Here is a 22,676-nt window from a genome sequence, read left to right as displayed (position 1 = left end):
AAGAAGATAAAATGTCGACCTTACCGAGAGGTATCTGACACCAGGTGGTCAGGGAAAGCCTTGAAGGACAAAGAAGAAGCTGCCCGTGCTGAAGGTCTAGGTTCCAGGCAGAGGAAACAGCACATGCAAAGGCCCTGGGGCGGAGCCTTGGGGAGCAGCAGTGGGGCCAGCTGGCTGGAGGGAGTGAGCAGGGGGAGAGGGGGGAGAGGGGAGGTGGGAGAGGTTGACAAAGGCAGGCCATGAACTAGGAGTAATTTGGATTTTATTCCAAGAACGAGGGGAAGTTCTCTCTCTGTCCCTCTCAACCCCATTTCCAAGCAAAAAGTCTACATACTCTGACCCCCACCCTAGGAGGCAGGTGCTGTACAGATGGGGAAACTGAGGCTGCTGAGAACTCAGATTGAGGGGGCTAGGGGTGGGGCGGATCTTTTTTGTTTGTTTTTTAATCCTCACCTGCTTTTAGATAGAGTGGAAAGGGGGGGAGTGGGAGAGAGAGAAACATCATCTGAGAGAGACTGGTTAGAGAGACTGGTAGCCTCCCCCACGTGCCACGACCGGGGCCAAGGATCGAGCCAGCAACCTAGGTACGTGCCCTTGACCTGGACTCGAACCCGAGACCCTTCAGTGCTGGGACCGGCGCTCTAACCACTGAGCCACCGGCCAGGGATGGAGAGGATCTTAAGCTCCAGGCTTCATCGCGCCTTTAACCTTTTGCCGGAAAGTGCTTGGGTCGCTGTAAGTTTCTGTCCAGACAAGAAGGCCGGGGCTGGAACCCCAGGCCCCCCCCCTGGCCCTGGGCAGGGCGCCCCCTCCTCTCCCCGCCTCCGGGGTCGGGTCTGTACAGCGCGGCGACCGCCGCCACCCACCTCCCGGCTGGACTCAGCCTTCTCCGCACTCAGCGCGCTGCTCCGCCCCCGGCCCGCCACTCACGCCCTATCTAGCCACCCATTGGTCAGATGCTGGCTTCCCCGCCCCTCGGCGTGGGCCAATCACGCCTTCAGGACTGACAACCAGCGACGCTTGCGGATTGGCCAGGCGCGGGGGCCGGGCAGAGCTCGGAGAGCGCCGATTGGGCGGCTCGGCCAGAGGGGGCGGGACGCGACGGCGCGGGGGCTGGGCCACGTGTCGCGACCCCGCCCAACGGTGACCCGGGCCGGGCACCGAGTGGGGGGGAGGCCCTGGCGGCGGAAGTCCGGGCCCCGAAAGGTGAGTGACTCCGGGACCCACCTGCGGAGGGCGGAGGGCGGAGGGCCGGGCTCGAACCCAGTGCCTTCCGGGAAGGGCCCGCCCCGCCCCGCCCCGCCCGGGGGAGACCGACCTTCCCGCCTCGCAGGTGGGAACCGGACGCCCCGAGCCCAGGGCGCACCGCCGGGGGAGGCCTCCTGCCCGGCACTGCCCAACCGGCTGCCGGGCTCTCGAACCCTCCGCGGGTCGCTCCCGCCCTCTCTGCGTCCCGGGACACATTTCCCCTCGTCCCTGCGGAGGGGGTGGGTTTGCCCCCCTTCCTCCGAGGAGGAAACGGGTTCAGACAGAGCGTGAAACTTGCCCAAAGTCACCCAGCCAGGACGTCCGCCCTGCAGGGCTGGGGCCCCCGAGGCCTCGTGGGGATCTGAGCAGCCCCCCCCCCCCGACCTGTCCCCCTAAGTTGCTGCCCACCTCGGGCCGCCCCTCCTCTTCCAGCCGTGGGCTCCCCCCACGCAGAGGTCCGTTCTGGACCGTCCCCGTCCCTCCCCCACGGCACCCCCAAATCTGTCTCCAGCTCAGACCTCTCCACATTCACACACACTCCCTCCCCCAATTTTTCCTCTTCGCCCCAAAACCGGTTTCCCGGTCGGTCCAGGTCCCTGATTTAATCCGCAGGCTCTGCCAGCCATGGGCCAGAAACCTGGAGGTCTCCCTCCCCTCCCTTGTCCCGCAGCCAGGCCCGAGCCCTGACCCTCACCCAGGCCCCCTCCTCTCTGTGCCCCAGTTTCCTCCCTGGCCTCGGCCTCCAGTCCAGCCCCCCAGCAGCCAGCGGGGCCTCCCCATTTTATTTTACTTTCCCTCACTTTATTTTATATGCTGAAGACTTTAAGTGGAAGGATACCATATATGCAAGAAAATGGCCAAATCACCCACACACGGCTGAAACACCTTCACACACAGTGAGCGCTCTGGTGTAGAGTCACATCCATATTTACAAGTCCAGCCCCCCCCCCCAGCCCCCACCCCCCGGGAGCCCCCGTACCCCTCTGCCACTGGCCGCCCCGAGGATAAGCATTTTCATAACGTCAATGCCACGGGCAGGTCTGGCCGAGTTCTCACTTGACGTGGATCTCTTACTGCGCCGATGTATCCCGACTGCACAACCTGTTAGGCACTGTCCAACACTCAGAGAACCGGGCCTTCACACTGCCCCTGGGTGACCTGTCCCCCCCTCTCCCCCACCCCACCCCCCAAGCCCCTGCTGCTTCCCTGCCTGCCCGGAGCAGCTATACATAGCACAGGACACATTCTTTCCCCCTTCTTTTTTGGGGACACAAATGGGAGCACTGGTATACCAGTACAGGCTGTTCTGTGCCCCCCCCCCGCCCCCACTGTTACCATCTTTGGAGCACCTTTCCCTGTTGTTACTTAAAGGGTCCCCTTGTAGTCTGTCCTGGCTCTCAGAACCCCACAGGGTGGCTGTGCCAGAGCTTACATAACGGGACCCTGATCTCGGACGTTCAGAGCGACTCGAGCGGAGGGAGCGGCGTGGGCCGAGGCGGGCCATGGCCAGGCCGGCCGCAGTGGTCCCCGGCATGGGGAGGGGGGCGCATGGGGCCTGGGGAGGCCCAGGGTCAGCTTTGTCTTTTCAGGAAGGTTGTCCCTGTCTCTGTTCACTCCCCCCGAGCCCCCTCCCGGCCCCGCCAGGACAGACCAGGCCCCCGGACACCCCAGCGCCAGCCATGGCTGCGACTGTGCCATTCATGAACTTGGTGTGGTTTGGGTTTGGAGGGCGACTCCATCCCACTGTGTTTCCTTTTTTTAAAAATATATTTTATTGATTTTTTACAGAGAGGAAGGGAGAGGGATAGAGAGTGAGAAACATCGATGAGAGAAACATCGATCAGCTGCCTCCTGCACACCCCCCACCAGGGATGTGCCCGCAACCAAGGTACATGCCCTTGACCGGAATCGAACCTGGGACCCTTCAGTCCGCAGGCCGACGCTCTATCCACTGAGCCACACCGGTCAGGGCCCACTGTGTTTTCTTGAGATGAAATTCCCATGGCACCAGATTTGCCATTTGAACCGCTTACGGCTTGTTTTATTGAAATATATTTGTGTTGGCTTCAGAGAGGACGGGAGAGGGAGAGAGACATCAATGGTGGGAGAATGGTGGGTCGGCTGCCTCCTGCCCTGTGGGGACGGAGCCCCCAGCCCTCTCCTGTGCCCTGATTGGGAATCGAACCGGGGCCTCCTGGTTCCTAGGTTGACGCTCAATCACTGAGCCACGTGGCCTTGCTTTCCAAGACCCGGAAGCAGTTCAGCTGGCTGTTCACACCGGGGAGAGCTGAGTTCCCGCGGCCTTAGGCTCCCCAGCACCGCCCCGCTGCCCACCCAGGGCTGGAGGAGGGAGGGGCAGCCCAGGGGAGCCGACTCTTCTCCCTCAGAACCACCTCCCGCCCCCTGTGCTCCCGGCAGGCAGTGGGCACTCCGCAGTCACAACCCTGCTCAGGGCCGGTGTCCCCGGGGCGGGGGAGGGTCACCGTTGGAGCCTGAGGTGTGGTGGCCCCGTGGGTAATGGGGATGGCAGACACCCTCACACCTGGCTCCGGGGAGCCAGTCTGGTCCCGGGGGTGGGCAGGGTCTGAGGAGACTTCCCAGGAGTGGGACCGTGACCTCCTGGCGGAGGAGGACTCACACGTTAAAAAAGAAGTGGCCCAATCAGCGTGGCTCAGGGGTTGAGCCTTGACCAATGACCCGGGAGGTCACGGTTCGATTCCCGGTCAGGGCACCGGCCGGGTTGCGGGCTCCATCCCCAGGGGAGGGCGTGCAAGAGGCAGCCGATCCATGATTCTCTCTCATCACTGATGTTTCTCTCTCTCTCCCTCTCCCTTCCTCTCTGAAACCAGTAAAAATACTTTAAACAAAATAAAAAGGTGTGTTCCAGCCCTGGGAGCAGCCGGTGCGAACTGCGGGTGGAGACGGAGAACGGGATCGTGTGAAGGTCTAGGCGCAGGGACCCGGGCGTGCAGAGAACCCACACCCCGCCTGACCCCAGCCTCCGCCCCTGCCCTCCCTCAGGACATGGCGGCTGCCAAGCCCACCCTGGGCCGTGTCCTCCCGGGGTCGTCCATCCTCTTCCTGTGTGACATGCAGGAGAAGTTCCGCCACGTCGCCTACTTCGCCCAGATCGTCTCTGTGGCCGCCCGCATGCTCAAGGTACCGGCCCTCCTCCCTCAGACGGTGATCCAGCCCCTCCTCTCTCAGACCCGGCTCCAGCCCCTCCTCCCTCAGAGGGTGATCCAGCCCCTCCTCTCTCAGACCCGGCTCCAGCCCCCTCCTCCTTCAAACCAGGGGATCCAGCCCCCTCCTCCTTCAAACCAGAGGATCCAGCCCCCTCCCTCAGACCAGGGGATCCAGCCCCCTCCTCCTTCAAACCAGGGGATCCAGCCCCCTCCCTCAGACCAGGGAATCCAGCCCCCTCCTCCCTCAGACTGGGGCTCCAGCCCCTCCTCCCTCAGACCAGGGGATCCAGCCCCTCCTCCCTCAGACCAGGAGAATCCAGCCCCCTCCTCCCTCAGACCAGGGGCTCCAGCCCCTTCTCCCTCAGACCAGGGGATCCAGTCCCCTCCTCCCTCAGACTGGGGCTCCAGCCCCTTCTCCCTCAGACCAGGGGATCCAGCCCCTCCTCCCTCAGACCAGGGGATCCAGCCCTCTCCTCCCTCAGACCAGGGGATCCAGCCCCTCCTCCCTCAGACCAGGGGATCCAGTCCCCTCCTCCCTCAGACTGGGATCCAGCCCCCTCCTCCCTCAGACCAGGGGATCCAGCCCTCTCCTCCCTCAGACCAGGGGATCCAGCCCCTCCTCCCTCAGACCAGGGGATCTAGCCCCCTCCTCCCTCAGACTGGGATCCAGCCCCCTCCTCCCTCAGACCTGGGATCCAGCCCCCTCCTCCCTCAGACCTGGGATCCAGCCCTCCTCCCTCAGACCAGGGGATCCAGCCCCCTCCTCCCTCAGACCTGGGATCCAGCCCCTCCTCCCTCAGACCTGGGATCCAGCCCCTCCTCCCTCAGACCTGGGATCCAGCCCCTCCTCCCTCAGACCAGGGGATCCAGCCCCCTCCTCCCTCAGACTGGGATCCAGCCCCCTCCTCCCTCAGACTGCGGCTCCAGCCCCTCCTCCCACAGACCAGGGGATCCAGCCCCTCCCTCAGACCAGGGGATCCAGCCCCTCCTCCCTCAGACCAGGGGCTCCAGCCCCCTCCTCCCTCAGACTGGGACTCCAGCCCCCTCCTCCCTCAGACTTGGGCTCCAGCCCCCTCCTCCCTCAGACTGGGGCTCCAGCCCCTCCTCCCTCAGACTGGGGATCCAGCCCCCTCCTCCCTCAGACCAGGGGATCCAGCCCCTCCTCCCTCAGACTGGGGATCCAGCCCCCTCCTCCCACAGACCAGGGGGTCCAGCCCCCTCCTCCCTCAGACCAGGGGATCCAGCCCCTCCTCCCTCAGACTGGGGATCCAGCCCCCTCCCTCAGGCTCAGGCCTTTGTCCCCCCTCCCGGCACAGGTGGCCCGACTGCTGGAGGTGCCCACGGTGCTGACGGAGCAGTACCCGCAGGGCCTGGGCCCCACGGTGCCCGAGCTGGGGGCGGCGGGCCTGCAGCCCCTGGCCAAGACCTGCTTCAGCATGGTGCCCGTGGCGCGGCAGGAGCTGGACACGCGGCCGCAGCTGCGCTCTGTGCTGCTGTGCGGCATCGAGACTCAGGCCTGCATCCTGGTGAGACCCGCCGCTGACCCCGGGAGCCCCTCCCATCTGGAATCCCCCATCCTGAACGGGACAGCCTTTCCTCACTCAGAACCCCGCACGCTCCCAGCCTGACCCCTTGCCTGGCCCCTGACCCCTCCTGAGCTGATGTGACCCTCACTCAGGACTCCTCGCCACTGGGGCGCCATGCTGCTCCAGGACCCCATTGTAACCAGGGGGCAGCGGGGGGGGGGGGGGGGCGGCTTCTGCCCTGCTCTGAGCTCCCTCATCCCATCGCAGCATCCCAGTCCCCCAGTCCCCCACCCGGCACCCCTGTTCTTGTCTGGGGTTGGCCCTGACCTCTCTCTGCCCCCAGAACACAGCCCTGGACCTCCTGGATCGGGGGCTGCAGGTCCACGTGGTGGTGGACGCCTGCTCCTCCCGCAGGTGAGGGGGACCCCCGAGGGGTGGTTGCACGTGGGGTGTGGACGGGGCTCCCAGGAAGAGCCCAGTTTGTCAGGGGCCTGGGTGTCAGGCCATGGGGCTCACACCCCTCTCCCCCTGCAGCCAGGTGGACCGCCTGGTGGCACTTGCCCGGATGCGACAGAGCGGCGCCTTCCTCTCCACCAGCGAAGGACTTATCCTGCAGCTTGTGGGTGACGCTGCGCACCCCCAGTTCAAGGAGGTACTGGCTCCCAGTCCCCCACCTTCCATGCACCTGGCAAATGTCTCCTCGGCGCCCCACCACGTCTTTTCGGAATACATCCGGGAACATACACATCCTGGAACACAGAAGGCTGCCGCCTCCAGAGGGGGCTCAGTTCTCCTGGGGAGTCACCCCATCAACCATAAATCAATAAGAGAAGCTGCTGGTGGGCAGTGAGAACTGGAGAGAGGGAGAGGGGGGTGGGATAGAGAGGGAAAGAGGGGGGAAGGCAGCGAGGGGCTTGCACAGGGTGGTCTAGGAAGCCTGGGAGAAGGTGGCTGAGGCCTGGAGGGCGCCTGGCAGACACGGGAAAGGACAGAACAGCAGGGGCCCTGGAGGTGGGGCCTCTGGACCTTCCACCGCTCCCCGCCTCCGGCCACTGGCACGCAGGTCCAGCCTCCGCGCCCACCTCCCAGGGGCTTTGCTGGCACGCAGGCCTGACGGGGCGGTTCCCCTGTGCCCGCCCTGGGCTGCGGGAGCACACCCTCTGCGCTCTGCCCTCTCCTCTCCTCTCAGTCCTGCTGAGCCTTTATTGAGCAACTACTATGTGCCAGCCACTGGGACCAGTCCTGGGGCAACAGCAGAAGCCAGTCAGTATCCCTTACACACTGGGGCCTGGAGCTGGGGAGGGAATGTGCAGAGAGTGAGAAACATAGTAAGCAGCAGGGAGGCCCTTGGGGGGGGAGGGGCCTTGAAGTGGAGACCTGCAGGGGGAGGAGCAGCCAGTCATCCAGAAAGTGCTTCTGGCAGAGGGACCAGCTGGGGCAAAGGCCTGGGGGTGGGGGGGGGGGGGGACTGGACTTGCCTCCTCCAGGGACTGTATCAGGCACTGACTGCTGGGGCGTGTGGGGGAGGGGAGGGGGAGGAGCCAGGCCAGGTCCTCAAGGTCCGGGGATTTTAGCGAGGAGCAGCCACGGGCTCCTGCGAGGGAGCAGTTGGGCAGGTGTCTGAGGTCCGCCAGCGTGGTGCGGTGAGGATGCGGGCTCTGCCTTTTCTGTTTGCTTTCTGCCGGCCATTGGGGCTCCCTGGTGGGTGCAAGGTGGGGCTCTGGGAGAAGGCACCCAGAGTGGGGCTGCAGGCTGGTACCTACCGAGGGGCTGAACGGAGAGTGAGAGAGGTCCCGTGGCAACCAGCATCCCAGAGGCAGGAGGATATATGAGTCTGGAGTGGAGGGCAAGGCGCGGGCTGGGTTTGGGAGTTGGGGGAGTTGAGATGACTGAAGAAGAAGAAAGTATAGAGGGCCCCGGGACAAAGCCCATCACCTTTCTGTTAATCCCAAGCAAAGGGTATTTGTCCATTGATTTTTAAAGAGAATGGGAGGGAGGGGCAGAGACAGAGAGAAATATTGATGTGAGAGGGACACACTGATTGGTTGCCTCCTGCACATGCTCCGGGCATAGAGCCTGTAACAGGTACGTGCCCTTGACTGGAATCGAACCCAGGACCCTTCAGTCCGCCGCCTGATGCTCTATCCACTGAGCTGAACCAGCTAGGGCCAAGCCCATCGCTCTTAGCAGCCCAGGCCAGCAAAGCAGGCAAATGGCAGGTGATCGGGCACTAACTCGGGTGGGCGGTGAGAGGGAGGCCCCAGGAGAAGTTCTGAGAAGAGGGAGCGGTTGGCGAGACCATTTGCTGCCAGGAGGGCAAAGGAGAGGGGGCAGTGTCCCTCAGATCCGCCCTGGAAACGGGGACCCTGGATACCTCCTGACACCCTCCTCCCTCTGCAGATCCAGAAGATCATCAAGGAGCCCGCCCCGGACAGCGGGCTGCTCGGCCTCTTCCAAGGCCAGAGCCCCCTCCTCCGCTGAACCCCCACTCCGCCCGGAGGGAGACCTCCCTCCTCCTGTCACCCGGGCCTCGGTGGAAGCGCTTTCCCCCATCCTTGGATCCCAGGAGTGGTGCAGTCCACCGGGAGTGCCGCCCCTCGGGAGGGGAGGCGGGTGCTGCCTTGCTATTGGGCGGCAGCTCCCGGAAATGCAAATGAGCCCCTGGGAGCCGATGGCCGTTGGCTGAGCTGAGCTGGGGGCGGGGCTCGGCCCCGGGCCACTTCAAGGGTTGGGAAGGGGAGGGGGCGGAGTGTCACGGGCTGTGTGGGACCTGGGCTCGCAGAATAAACACCGATGTGGCTGTGGACCGAACCATTCTTGGATTTGGGGGTATCCCGGGGGCGACTGGGGGCTGCGGGTGGCGGGGAGAGGGGTCCCCAGCAGGTGGAGAGGGGGCGGTGCCTCTTCACAGCTACCAGCGGGCGCCGGGAAGAGGGGAGGGCTGGCCCTATCGCAGCTGCTCGGGAAAGAAGTGCCGGCAGGGTCGCCCGCACGCCGCCAGCCGCCCCCCGCCAGCGCGCACGCCCAGCCCGGCCGGCTGCAGACACGCGCTCGCGCTGCCTCCCCCGGCCGGCCCCCCACGCCGCCGCCACCCCAGAATCCCCAAGGGTCCCGCATCGGAAAGTGAGGTGAGCGCGACCGCACCCGTGCGGAGGGGGAAACTGAGGCACGGGGTCGTGGGAACGGGAGGAAGGAAGAGACTGGCATGCGGATGGACGGACGGATGGGAAGAAGGACAGCACCTTTATCTGAGTGGTCCCTGCGCCCCTAAGACGCAGGGGGCAGGGGATCCACATGGGGGCTCCCAGAATTCTGCAGCTCTCTTAGAAATCGGGGAGTCGGGATTCTACTGATTCTTTCCCCGCCCCCCCTCATCAAGGCCCCTCAACCCCTTGAGATTCGCAGTCCTTGGTCCCCATCCACCCCCAACCTTGGGGACCTAAGAAGGCAACCTGAGTCCCCCAAGAACCCAGGCATCAGAGCTCACAGTCGGTCCGCCCCCACTGGGGAACCAGAGCCCACTAACCCGAACCCAGACCCCCCCCCCCCCCAAGAAGACTGGGAGCGCGCATCAGAACACCCAACAACCCCCTCCTCAGGGACCTAGGAGTCCCAGCTCCTTCCTCCGGGAGCCCCTGGGACCCGGCGTTGGCGCCCCTGGCCCCCGCCTTCCGGATCCAGGGGTCCCCCCTCCTCACCCCGCAGCCAGAAGCTTCGCGTCCGGGAGGCCGCGCTCACGTCGCCATGGCAACAGGAGTCTATTTTGCGCTAGGAACGCGGCTCGCTCAGCAGCGCCCCCCTACCCGCGCCTCCAAACCGGGCCGAGGGAGAGTAGGGGGACCGGGAGGGAGGTTGGGGGTCCGGAGGGGGGGACACACAGACACATGCATAGGGACAGAGATCTGTGGAAGAGACAGAGACGAGGGATCAGAGGCAGAGACGGGCATGTGCAGACCGGGGACGCAGGGACCGGACAGAGAGACGGACGGGGCAGGGGGTGCTGGCGGCCAGAAAACACTCAGAGAAGGGCCGGCGAGAGGCGCAGCCGCGGGACCGAGACAGACGCAGAGATGCGGGCAGGAGACGCGTCTAGACACCCGCAGAGAGACCCAGACCCAGGGCGCATCCCGTCAGAGGGGCCGCCCCGCGGCGGACGGAGCCGGAGGCACGGCCACCCGGAGGCCCAGGGACCGGGGGCTGCGGGCGGGGCCGCAGGGACGGGGTGTGGGCCGCTGCTGAGTGCTGTGAGCCTCGGAGAGTTCAGTCTCTCCCCCAGTCCCGCCTCCTCGGGGGGAGGGGGGGCGGCAAGCCCCCAGGACCCCTCCATGTCTCCCTCCACTCCCCCACCCGCTGGTCCGCCTCCTCCATCTCCCAGCCCCAAACCACCCTCACCCCCTTCCTTGGCGTTCGGACCCCTTGTGCCTCGTCCGCCTGCCCCCGCCTCTCCCTCAGCACCCACCGCTGCCCCCTGCAGACCCCCGGCGCCCAGCTCCCCAGGGCCGGTGCTCGCTTCTTCTCTGAGTCTCTGTCCCCCCTCCCCGGTCCTTCTCCCTGTCCTCCCGGGGTCCTGCTTCATCTCCCCTAATCACCGCCTCCAGGCTCCTCCCAGTCAACTCACCTGCCCCCGCTCCCAGGCCCCCCAGCCCCGGCTCCCACCTGCAGCCGGCAGGGGCAGGAGGGGGTGGGGCCAGAGGCTGGGGCCCAGTGCTGTGCAGGGTGGCAGGTGGAGGACCAGTGGGGCCTGCTGGGGGACCCCCATCCTCCAGCTGGCTCCCCTAATCTCTGTCCATCCATCTATGTCACTTAGGGCTGGGGGGTGGGGGGCCCAGCAGACCTCTGGCCCTGAGCCGCTGGGCATGCAAGGTGCAGGGAGTGGGGAGACGGGGCTGGGGCCCCCTCCCCACCTGTGGAGGAGAAAAGTGTGTGTGAGTGAGCAGGGGTGAGAGCAGGGATGGGGGCAGGGGTGCAGTTGTGTGTGGGGGGGTGTCACATCCCTGCTTCCAGAATCTCCTCCACTGGGTGAGGGTGTGTGTGCACCCCAAGCTTGCATGACTTGGGGCTGTGATGTGTGTGGCTGCGTGTCCATCGTGTGTAGCTGGCTCGGGGAGGGCCTTGCCCGTGTTCCTGAGCTGTGTGTGGCCCCGGCGTGCCATGGTTGTGTCTGAGTTGTGTCCGGGTCTTGCGTGCTGGGGGCTGAACACGCCGACATGCGTGGCTGTGTCCGCGTGGGGCCGGGTGTGTTGAGAGGAGGCGCCAGGGGGGCCCTCGGGATGCCCCGGGGGGCCCTGCGTGTTGTGTCTGGGACGCTGTGTGGGTGCCCGCGCTGTGTGGTGTGTGTGAGTTCTGTTGTATGAGCTGAGGGACAGACCCCGTCCCCTGTATCCCGGTCAGATGGCCCCTCAGTCGGCCGCTGGGTGTGTGTCCCCTTCCCACCAGCAGGTGCTGCCCTGCGTGCATCGCATCGGGAGGCCTGAGCTGTGTGTGTGTGTGAGTGTGTGTGTGTGTGTATGTGTGTGTGAGTGTGTGTATGTGTGTGTGTGAGTGTGTGTGTCTCTGTGTGTATGTGTCTCTCTCTCTCTCTGTGTATGTATATGTGTATGTGTGTGGTGTGTGTGTGTGTGTAGGTGTGTGTGTATGTGTGTGAGTGTGTGTGTGTGTGTGAGTGTGAGTATGTGTGTGTGTGTGTGTCTGGGTTTGAGGGGCTGTGTCACTGCTCCCCGCCTCCCCTCTGAGCTGTCAGTGGCCTGGAGCTGAGCCCCTGGGTGTGAGCACAGACGTGCAGTGGGGAGGCAGTGGGATCTGTCAGCAGAGGGAGAGTCCATGCAGCCAGGGGGCGGGCAGGCACTGCTGGCCCTTCCGGAGCCTTCCCACCGGTGAGGCATGTGCCCGGCCCGGTGCGGCTCCCCGGCTGTGGGGCGCAGGTGGATGGCACCCTTGCGCAGCACCCTAACCCTAACCCTAGCCCTAGCCCTAACCCCACCACAGGCGGCAGCCCGCCGCGAATGGAGGGTCCACGTTGCTGTGCGCACGGGCGCTGCTGGGAGGGCTCCTCCGGTGGGATTAAGTCCTCTGCGTCCTATGGATGCTGATACCCTGAGGCCGTGTCCACGGCTTGGGCGCCGCCGGGCTCAGGCAAATGAGGGACCTGCTGGAACGTTGGTGTCTCATTTGAAGTGTGTGTGTGTGTGTGTGTGTGTGTGTGTGAGAGAGAGAGAGAGAGAGAGAGAGAGAGAGAGAGAGAGACAGACAGACAGACAGACAGACAGACGCACTGACGCCTGACATCTCCTGATTATCAGGTCTAGCTCAGGGAAAGAAACAAGCGTGTGGGGCGATTGCGGACCAGAGAGTCTAAGCCAGAGGTTCTCCACGGGGCCAGCTGTGCCCGGACACCTGGCGGGGCTGGAGGCATCCTGTCCGCGGGATGCGAGCATGAGCGTGCTCCCGTCACAGCGCCCCGTGGGCCAGCGGCACCCACCAGGAACGCACTCCCTCCCCCCACCTGCTGGGCTACAAACTGCTTCTCAACTGCAATCTCTCTCCCCCGCCTCCCCCACCCACCCCTCTCCTGTCTCCCGCATCTCCTCCCCTCCCCTCCCCCTCCCCTCTCACCCCATCTGCCCTCTTCCCCGCCATCACTCACTTCGGTCCTATCCGTCCTATTTCCTGTCCACCGTCTGATGCCTCCTTCCCAATCTTTCCTCCCATCCATCACTCCCGCGGGCCTTTCCATCCACCCTTACCATGTATCATTCTGTTCGCCGCCCCCCCACCGACCTCCACCGCCCGTGGGTCCCCCAACGTTGGGCCCACGCCTCTGCCCTCCACTCATCCTCTCTGTCTCCCTCCGTCTCCCTCCCCTCGCCCTCCTTCCTCATCCTTTCTGGCCACCCGTCTCCCTACTTCCCCGCCTCCGGACCTCTCTCTCCCGCCCTCCGCTCCAGCCTCGGTTCTCCGCTCAGCCTGGCGGCCCGTCCAGCCTCCTGCGCACCCCATGCCGGCCCTCCTGCTCCTCGGGACCCTCCTGCTCCTGGCCTCAACCGCCGGCCAGGCCGGGGCGCGCCCGTCCAACGCCACGAGCGCAGAGCCGCCGGGCCCGCTGCCCGCGCTGCTGGCGCACCTGCGGCGCCTGACCGGGGCCTTGACGGGCGGCGGGGGCGCGGCGGGCGCGGGCGCCAATGGCACGAAGACCGGCCCCGCGAGCGGCTCGGGCGCGGCGGCGCGGGCGCCCCCTCCGGCGGAGCTCTGCCACGGCTACTACGACGTCATGGGCCAGTACGACGCCACCTTTAACTGCAGCACCGGCTCCTACCGCTTCTGCTGCGGCACCTGCCACTACCGCTTCTGCTGCGAGCACCGCCACATGCGCCTGGCGCAGGCCTCCTGCTCCAACTACGACACGCCGCGCTGGGCCACCACGCCGCCGCCCATGGCCGGGGGCGCCGGGGGCGCCGGGGGCGCGGGCGGGGGGCCCGGGCCCGGCCAGGCCGGGTGGCTGGAAGGGGGCCGGGCAGGGGGCAACGGGCTGCGTGGGGGCGAGGGCCCCGGGGGCAGCACGGCCTACGTAGTGTGCGGGGTCATCAGCTTCGCCCTGGCCGTGGGCGTCGGAGCCAAAGTGGCCTTCAGCAAGGCGTCCCGTGCGCCCAGGGCGCACCGGGACATCAACGTGCCCAGGTGTGTGCGCGCTCCGGCAGAAGGGTAGGCGCCTGGGGCGGGGCCTGGGCCGGCGGGTGGAGCCATCGGGAGGGCGGGGCTGCGGGTGGGGGCGTGGTCAGACCCAGGAGGCCGCCGCCGCCACCGCCGCAAGAGCCGGCGAACGCCTGGCTGATGAATGGGGGAGGCTCACGCCTCATGCATTCAGCAAATGTTTCTTGGGCGCTTTCTGTGGGCCAGGACCTGGGGATACACGAGTGAACGAAACCAGGCCCCCGCCCTGATGGGTAAGCCCGGCTCCCCACCCCAGGCCGGCTGCCTGTGGGCTGTGTGGCCCCGGGCAATTTGCTTAACCCGCCTGTGCCTCAGTTTCCTCGTCTGCACAATGGGGCTAACCAATGCTCCCCACCCATTCGGCCTGTAATGAAGATGAACCGGGTTGATTCACGTCGAGGCCTGGCCCACGGAAAGCCCTCGGTAAACGTTGGCTACCTTTGTCATAAAAGTTAGTACCTGATGCCCTAGCTCAGTGGATAGAGGGTCAGCCTGCGGACTGAAGGGTCCCAGGTTCGATTCTGGTCAAGGGCATGTACCTGGGTTGCGGGCACATCCCCAGTGGGGGGTGTGCAGGAGGCAGCTGATCGATGTTTCTCTCTCATCGATGTTTCTAACTCTCTCCCTCTCCCTTCCTCTCTGTAAAAAATCAGTAAAATATATATATATTTTAAAAAGTTAGTGCCCGAGATAGTAAGCAAGCAAACACATAGGCAATATCCTTTTAGTGACTGGCAGCTGCTGTGAAGAAAACAAAGCAGAATGAGGGGTGGGGGGGTGGGCGGGGGGTGTTTTATGGGAAGTGGCCAGGAAAGGCCGCTCCGAGCAGGTTGAAGGGAAGGAGCATCCCAGACGGAGGGAACAGCGGAGGGAACAGCGTGTGCAAAGGCCCTGGGGTGGTGTTTGCGGGGCAGCGAGGAGCCAGCTCAGCTGAGAGCAGGTGGAGGTTAATTCCGGGGTGATGGGGGAGCACCGAGGGTCCTGAGCTCAGGCTGGGCGGGGAGACAAGGGCGGAAGCAGGAGAGCCGTCAGGAGACAGTAGCGAGGACCTGGCGAGAGGGGGTGCTGGGGGCGGCGTCGGTGGTGAGAAGTCCCGCCATGTGGGAGCTACAGTGGAGGTCGGATCCGCAGACCTGCGGAGGAACGTGAGGGGGAGGGAGAGAGAGAGAAACCCAGGGAGGTCTAAGATCGGGGCCCGCAGCGCTGGGTGAAGGGGGCACCCTTATCCCCGCGGGGAAGCTGCCGAAGAAACAGGCCGGAGCTCCCAGGCCGCGGCGGGGCGGGGCCCGATGGAGGGGAAGGGGGCGTCGGGCAGGAAGGGGGTCCCAGAACCTTGGGGCGGACAGAGCTCAGATTGCCCTTAGCGAGGGGCGAGGCCAAAGGCGAGCAGCCCACCCGAGCTGAGGTGACAGATGCCCCCAAAGGTGAGAACAGGGCGGGAAGGAAGCCTGGGTCCTCCCTCCCGCGCCCCCATCCGCAGGCGCTGACCGCCCCTCTGCCCCCGCCAGGGCGCTGGTGGACATGCTGCGGCATCAGGCGGGACCCGGGACCCGGCCGGACCGGGCACGGAGCAGCTCCTTGACCCCGGGGGTCGGGGGTCCCGACAGCATGGGCCCGAGGACACCCAAGAACCTCTACAACACCATGAAGCCCTCCAACCTCGGTGAGTGGGACCTGGGGGCTGTGGCCACGCCCCTCATCCCTGCAGCCCCGCCCCACCCGGGGGCCCCGCCCCCAGCCGCAGCCTCCAAGGGGAGTGGGGGAGTGGGAACCCCTCCCTGCCTCCTGTGGGCACCCTGGGTGGGCGCCTGGACACCAGGGTGACTGAGGCTTAGACACTCTCAGCCCCTGAGCTTGACAAACTCCGAGTCAGACCACCCAGCAGCCGACAACACCCCAGGACACCCCTAATTGTTGAATTAGGATTTGGGGGGGAGCAGGGGGCAGACCCCTGGGGGTGGCATCCTGGCTCTGCTTCTGTGTGACCCGGGCAAGCCCTGCCTCCCCACAAGAGGAGGAGCACACAGCGCCCCCTGCAGGGCTGTGGTGAGGGCCTCAGAGCCGTTCCTGGCCTGGGACATGTGCCGTGTCCACGTGAGCTGCTGTTGTTACTCTTACACTAGAGGCCCGGTGCACGAATGCGTGCACAGGTGGGGTCCCTCGGCCTCGCCGGCCGCTGCGGGGAGGGACCGCGGGAGGTTAGCTGTAGGAGCGCACTGACCACCAGGGGGCAGCTCCTGTGTTGAGCGTCTGCCCCCTGGGGGCCCGTGTGCATCATAGCGACCGGTCGACCGGTCAATCTGCTGACCGGTCGTAAGGGTCGCTTAGGCTTTTATGCATATGATTTCCCGGGGAGCACCTCAGGGTCTGGGCCCGGCTGGAAGGGTCTGGTTGGAGGAGGGAGGCGCCCCAGGAAAGGCAGCTAAGCCATGGCCCGGAGGGGGGGGGGGGGGCTCGGGGTGAGGCCACGGAAAGGGCACACGGACACGTGAGGAAGGGCCTTGAGTGCCAGGCTGTCCGGGGGCCACGGCGGCCACAGAGGAGTTCAGAGCAGAGTCAGAGGTGGGGAGCTCTGCTCTGTGGAGGGGGAGGCTGGGAGGATGGTCTAACCCAGTGGTCGGCAAACTCATGAGTCCACAGAGCCAAATACCAACAGGACAACGATTGACATTTCTTCTGACAGCCACATTTTTTAAACGTAAACTTCTTCTAACGCCACTTCTTCAATATAGACTCGCCCAGGCCGCGGTATTTTGTGGAAGAGCCACATGTGGCTCGCGAGCCGCAGTTTGCCGACCACGGGTCCAGGCTGAGAAGGACAGGCCTGAGCTGGGTCCGAGGAGCAGTAATAAGAGGCATTTGAGCCGGATCTTGGGGATGAGTAGGAGTTCTGCAGGCCAAGAAGGGGAGGGGGGTTCGGGCAGAGAGAACAGCAGGTGCAAAGGCCCGGTGGTGGGTCTGAGTGGACTGAGGCAGGCGCCAGGGAGAAGGGGGGCCTGGGAGGAGGGGGGAGATGAGACTGGGGCCCAGCCACACAGGCCTCACATGCCACGGCCGGCTAGACTGTCCCGGGTGGGCGGTGCCGAGACGTGGAAGAGCCGGCAGCAGGGGCAGGCGGGGTGTAGGGGTACCGTGGTGGGGCTGGCCTTGGGCATGGCTGGGAGTGGGAGCTGGTGGTGATGCCACCTCCCTCTTGGTCCCCACAGAGAACCTGCACCACAACTACCTGCACCTCAACGTCAACAGCCCCAAGCACCACGCCACCACGCTGGGTAGGTGCCAGGGCCGGGCTGGGGACACAGGGCCCTCCTTCCGCTCCTGAGCGCACCCGAGCGGGTGCCTGGGACGGAGCAGGGGTGAGGCCCTGTGAGCCGCCCTCACAGTCCAGCCAGGTAACCAAGCCACCCTCCGTTTCCCATGTGGACACCGGAAGTGGCCGTCTCTCCCCCACCCAGTTGGTGGGGAGATGCAGGAGTCTACCCCAGCCTGGGGCAGGGCACCCAGCGGGTGCTGAGCCAGGGCCTGTTGCCCCTCCTCTTGCGACGTGTCCTCCTTCCCCAGCAAAGAGCCTGTCTCCTGGCGTGGGCAGAGACAGCCTGGACAGCGGGAGCTCTGAGGGGCTTGGATCCCAGACATATAACTCCCTAAGGGGCTGGGGGCCTGGGCTCCTGGGGCTGAGGGAGGAGGGGCTGGGGACCTGGGCTCCTGGGGCTGAGGGAGGAGGGGCTGGGGGTCTGGACTCCTGGGTCTGAGGGAGGAGGGGCTGGGGGTCTGGACTCCTGGGTCTGAGGGAGGAGGGGCTGGGGGTCTGGACTCCTGGGTCTGAGGGAGGAGGGGCTGAGGGCCTGGACTCCTGGGTCTGAGGGAGGAGGGCTGGGGGCCTGGGCTCCTGGGTCTGAGGGAGGAGGGCTGGGGGCCTGGGCTCCTGGGTCTGAGGGAGGAAGGGCTGAGGGCCTGGACTCCTGGGTCTGAGGGAGGAGGGCTGGGGGCCTGGGCTCCTGGGTCTGAGGGAGGAGGGCTGGGGGCCTGGACTCCTGGGTCTGAGGGAGGAGGGGCTGGGGCCTGGGCTCCTGGGTCTGAGGGAGGAGGGGCTGGGGCCTGGACTCCTGGGTCTGAGGGAGGAGGGGCTGGGGGCTTGGACTCCTGGGTCTGAGGGAGGAGGGGCTGGGGGCCTGGACTCCTGGGTCTGAGGGAGGAGGGCTGGGGGCCTGGGCTCCTGTGCCTGAGGGAGGAGGGGCTGGGGGGCCTGGACTCCTGGTTCTGAGGGAGGAGGGGCTGGGGGGGCTGGGCTCCTGGGTCTGAGGGAGGAGGGGCTGGGGGGGCTGGGCTCCCGGGTCTGAGGGAGGAGGGGCTGGGGGGCCTGGACTCCTGGGTCTGAGGGAGGAGGGGCTGGGGGGCCTGGACTCCTGGTTCTGAGGGAGGAGGGGCTGGGGGGCCTGGACTCCTGGTTCTGAGGGAGGAGGGGCTGGGGGGGCTGGGCTCCTGGGTCTGAGGGAGGAGGGGCTGGGGGGGCTGGGCTCCCGGGTCTGAGGGAGGAGGGGCTGGGGGGGCTGGGCTCCTGGGGCTGAGGGAGGAGGGCTGGGGCCTGGGCTCCTGGGTCTGAGGGAGGAGGGGCTGGGGGGGCTGGGCTCCTGGGGCTGAGGGAGGAGGGGCTGGGGGCCTGGGCTCCTGGGTCTGAGGGAGGAGGGGTGGGGCCTGGGCTCCTGGTTCTGAGGGAGGAGGGGCTGGGGGGGCTGGGCTCCTGGGTCTGAGGGAGGAGGGCTGGGGCCTGGACTCCTGGTTCTGAGGGAGGAGGGGCTGGGGGCCTGGGCTCCTGGGTCTGAGGGAGGAGGGGCTGGGGGCCTGGGCTCCTGGGTCTGAGGGAGGAGGGCTGGGGACCTGGGCTCCTGGGTCTGAGGGAGGAGGGCTGGGGCCTGGACTCCTGGTTCTGAGGGAGGAGGGGCTGGGGGCCTGGACTCCTGGGTCTGAGGGAGGAGGGGCTGGGGGCCTGGGCTCCTGGGGCTGAGGGAGGAGGGGCTGGGGGCCTGGGCTCCTGGGTCTGAGGGAGGAGGGGCTGGGGTCTGGGCTCCTGGGGCTGAGGGAGGAGGGGCTGGGGGCCTGGGCTCCTGGGGCTGAGGGAGGAGGGGCTGGGGGCCTGGGCTCCTGGGGCTGAGGGAGGAGGGCCTGGACTGACCCCCGCTGTGCTCTCTGCCCCAGACTGGAGGGCCGCCCCGCCGCCCAGCCCCAACTTGCATTACTCCACGCTGTCCTGCTCTCGGTCCTTCCACAACCTCTCGCATCTGCCCCCGTCCTACGAGGCTGCGGTGAAATCCGAACTCAACCGCTACTCCTCCCTCAAGAGGCTGGGTGAGTCCCCGGAAGGGCGGGGTCAGGGCCCGGGCCGAGGTTCAGGACCGCGGACAGTGGCCCAACAGCTTTCTAATGGAGCTTCCCTCTCCAAGTTTGTTCCGGAATTACCATTACCGGAAGCACATTTGTATCAGAATTACCTGGGAGCTTTTTAAAATGCAAATTCATGGTGTACCACCCCAGGATCTACTGTATTTATCAGGACTTGCATTTGCAATGAACAGAAATAAGACTTTAAGCGCATGCACCCATGCGCTCGCTCTCTCTCTCTCTCTCTCTCTCTCTCTCTCTCTCTCACACACACACACACACACACACGCACACACGCACACACACACACATACACGCACACATACAGGTAACTGAGGGAGCTTGAGATGGGTCAGGAGCTTCGTGCGTGGCTGGATCCCGGTGCTCAGAAGCTGTCTCCGGGACTGCATATCCCTCAGCTCTGCTGCACAGTGGGCTGGCTTCATTTGCAGACAGATACCCCCCTCTCCCTCATGGCTGCAAACAGTGACCTGAGAATTTTCAGGTTGCCATTCAACCAGCAGAAAAGAGTCTCCTCCAGCCCCAGCCGGTTTGGCTCAGTGGATAGAGCGAAGGGTCCCGGGTTCGATTCCGGTCAAGAGCACGTACCTGAGTTGCAGGCTCCTGCCTGGCCTGGGCCCTGGTCAGGGCTTGTGCAGGAGGCAACCAATCGATGGCTTCCTGTCACATCAATGTTTCTGTCTCTCCCTCTCTCTTCCACCACTCTCTCTAAAAAAATCAATGGGAAAATATCCTCGGGTGAGGATTTAAAAAAAAGTCTCCTCCAGTCATTCCAGCAACAATCCCAGGCATGGGTCCCCTCAGCCCAAATAACGTCACACTCACCCCTGGACTACTCGTTGTGACTCTCTTGGCTATGTCTGGCTCAGTGGCCCGCCCCTCAGACATTTTAAACCGAGAGCCAAGTAAGAGATGCTTTTAACATTACGGCCCACAAGATACATATACATTAGCACATTTTTAAATACAGGGAAGCGTTGGAAATTGTTATTAAGAACATTTTTGGAAGAATTTATCTCAGTCTGTTGAGATCTTGCTTCTAGATGTATCCTCTGGCTCAAATAAATTTTTATTAAAATTCTATTTAGTAATATATTTTTTATTTTTAAAATATATTTTATTGATTTTTTTACAGAGAGGAAGGGAGAGGGATAGAGAGTTAGAAACATCGATGAGAGAGAAACATCAATTAGCTGCCTCCTGCACACTCCCCACTGGGGATGTGCCCGCAACCAAGGTACATGCCCTTGACCGGAATCTAACCTGGGACCCTTCAGTCCGCAGGCCGACACTCTATCCACTGAGCCAAACCGGTTAGGGCAGTAATATATCTTGATTGATTTCAGAGAGGAAGGGAGAGGGAAAGAGAGGCAGAAACATCAATGATGAGGGAGCATCACCAACTGGCTGCCTCCTGCACGCCCCCTACTGGGGATTGAGCCCAAAACCCGGGCAGGTGCCCTTGACCAAAATCGAACCCAGGACCCATCATTCCGCAGGCCGCGACACTCTATCCACTGAGCCAACCCCGCTGGGGCTTAAAATTCTCTTTATAAAAGAACATTTCAAACAAACCCAAGAGGAGAGAAAATTGCCAGGTGAAGCTCCGTGTTCCCATCATCCAAGTTGAACAACGAGCAACACTTGATTATCCTGTCCTCCCTCCATGGCATCTTTCCGTGGGCCATGTTAAAACAAATCTCAGGGACTGTGTCACTTCATCCGTTAACATTTCAGCAGCACACACACTCACACACACACACACACATCACACACACACACACTCACACACACACATCACACACACACTCACACACACACTCACACACACACTCACACACACACACTCACACACACTCACACACACACACACTCACACACACACACACATCACACACACACTCTCACACACACACACTCACTCACACACACACTCACACATACACACACATACACACACACTCACACATACACACACTCACACACACACACACACACACACAGCTGAAAACAACACGGAACCAGCTCTCCCCCTCGCTCCCTTTGGAAGGGGGAGGCCTTCTGGTGAACAGACTTGTCTGTGCTTTTCACTCCTCACCCTCGGACTGAGGATTTTTTTTTCTATTGATTTTCAGAGAGAGTGGACGGGAGGGGGAGAGAGAGAAACATTGGTGTGAGAGAGACACATCGATGGGTTGCCTCCCACACACACCTCAACTGGGGGCTGGCATTGAACCCCCCAATCGGGGCACCTGCCCTTGACCAGAAATCGAATCCGAGACCCTCAGGTAGGCAGGCCAGAGCTCTAACCACTGACCCACCCCGGCCAGGGCGCTATTTCATTTGTTCAAAATGCTGGTCACTACCCATAAAATTGACTTCACAGAAAGCACTGCTGCAGGATTGGGGGGCGGGGGGGAGGGAGTGCTCCCTCAAAAGCAGGCGTTGGGCCCTGACTGGTTTGGCTCAGTGAACTGAGGGGTCCCAGGTTTGATTCTGGTCAAGGGCACATGCCTGGGTTGGGGGCTCGATCCCCAGTGGGGGGCTTGCAGCAGGCAGCTGGTCAATGATTCTCTCTCATCGTTGATGTTTCTCTCTCTCTCCCTCACCCTTCCTCTCTGAAATCAATAAAAATATAAATATTAAAAAAAAAAAAAAAAAGCAGGCGTTGGGTTCTGCTCCCGAAAGAACTACTGGGAGGCAAAATAAAAGTCCCCATGTCTACCCGCCCCGCCGCGGGGAGGCCTGGGAGTCTGTGTTCGGTCACCTCGCTATCCGGGTTGTTCTGATTCAGTTGTGCCCCTGCCCAGGCCGAGGACCTGAGGGTCCCCGTGGGGGGCGGGATGTAGGGGAGCCGGGGGCGGGGCGGCGCCGGGCGCGCTGGCTGACCTCTGCCCCCTTCCCTTCGCCGCCTCCCAGCCGAGAAGGACCTGGACGAGGCCTACCTGAAGCGCTGGCACCTGGGCGAGGTGCCCCGCGGGACGCTGCCCCTGCACACGCTGCGGCGCCCGGGCACCGGCGGCGGCTACCGCGTGGACGGCTGGGGCGGCCCCGAGGAGCTGGGCCTGGCGCCCGCGCCGCACCCGCGGCGGGTCATGTCCCAGGAGCACCTGCTGGGCGACGGCCGCTCGCGCTACGAGTTCACGCTGCCGCGCGCGCGCCTGGTGTCGCAGGAGCACCTGCTGCTGGCGTCCCCCGACGCCCTGCGCCAGAGCCGCGAGCACCTGCTGTCGCCGCCGCGCAGCCCCGGGCTGCCCCCCGACGCCGCCGCCCGCGCCGGCCTGGCCGCCTCCCACTCCAACCTGCTGCTGGGGCCCGGCGGGCCCCCCACGCCGCTGCACGGGCTGCCGCCGCCCGGCCTGCACGCGCACCACCACCACCTGCACGCGGCGCAGCCCGCCTGGCTGGCGGACGCGGGCGGCGGGGGCACGCTGGCCGGCCGGCCGCCCTTCCAGCGCCAGGGCACGCTGGAGCAGCTGCAGTTCATCCCCGGCCACCACCTGCCGCAGCACCTGCGCACCGCCAGCAAGAACGAGGTGACTGTCTGAGGCCGGCGGGGCGGCGGGCTGCGGCCCGGCGGGGGGGCCCCCCTCCCCCCGCTCAGCCTGGA

At 64.6% G+C, this 22,676-nt stretch overlaps 2 protein-coding genes across 7 annotated transcripts; both read left to right on the top strand.

Moving 5' to 3' along the window:
• The first annotated feature begins 1,103 nt into the window (after positions 1-1,103).
• ISOC2 (isochorismatase domain containing 2) lies at positions 1,104-8,749 on the top strand. Of its 5 annotated transcripts, XM_079760130.1 has the most exons (7): positions 1,135-1,206; positions 4,098-4,124; positions 4,270-4,407; positions 5,750-5,959; positions 6,303-6,373; positions 6,494-6,611; positions 8,360-8,749. In XM_079760130.1, the coding sequence occupies exons 3-7, from the start codon at positions 4,273-4,275 to the stop codon at positions 8,438-8,440; spliced, it is 615 nt and encodes a 204-aa protein (XP_079616256.1). In that variant the 5' UTR covers positions 1,135-1,206; positions 4,098-4,124; positions 4,270-4,272; the 3' UTR covers positions 8,441-8,749. The 5 variants fall into 5 exon arrangements, with proteins under 5 accessions (XP_079616254.1, XP_079616255.1, XP_079616256.1 ...); XM_079760128.1 differs by lacking the exon at positions 4,098-4,124 and having other exon boundaries at positions 1,104-1,206; XM_079760129.1 differs by having other exon boundaries at positions 1,109-1,206; positions 4,098-4,407.
• Positions 8,750-12,938: 4,189 nt separating this feature from the next.
• Positions 12,939-22,676, top strand: SHISA7 (shisa family member 7; the record flags this gene model as incomplete). Of its 2 annotated transcripts, XM_079760125.1 has the most annotated exons (5): positions 12,939-13,633; positions 15,175-15,329; positions 16,873-16,938; positions 18,863-19,012; positions 21,986-22,676. In XM_079760125.1, 5 exons carry the CDS (start codon positions 12,954-12,956, stop codon positions 22,612-22,614), a joined length of 1,680 nt encoding a protein of 559 aa, XP_079616251.1. In that variant the 3' UTR covers positions 22,615-22,676. The 2 variants fall into 2 exon arrangements, with proteins under 2 accessions (XP_079616251.1, XP_079616252.1); XM_079760126.1 differs by lacking the exon at positions 16,873-16,938 and having other exon boundaries at positions 12,954-13,633.

The sequence above is a fragment of the Cnephaeus nilssonii genome (genome assembly GCF_951640355.1).
Source record: "Cnephaeus nilssonii genome assembly, chromosome: 20".
NCBI classification, from domain to species: Eukaryota; Metazoa; Chordata; class Mammalia; order Chiroptera; family Vespertilionidae; genus Cnephaeus; species Cnephaeus nilssonii.
This window is presented reverse-complemented; position numbering and strand designations above follow the sequence as displayed.

What these genes read in the sequence shown, in the direction of transcription:
- ISOC2 (XM_079760128.1), top strand. Translation starts at nt 4,273, where the DNA reads ATGGCGGCTGCCAAGCCCACCCTGGGCCGTGTCCTCCCGGGGTCGTCC. An exon ending in AGACTCAGGCCTGCATCCTG is followed by an intron (nt 5,960 to 6,302) that starts GTGAGACCCGCC and finishes CTCTGCCCCCAG; the next exon opens with AACACAGCCCTGGACCTCCT. An exon ending in CGCACCCCCAGTTCAAGGAG is followed by an intron (nt 6,612 to 8,359) that starts GTACTGGCTCCC and finishes CTCCCTCTGCAG; the next exon opens with ATCCAGAAGATCATCAAGGA.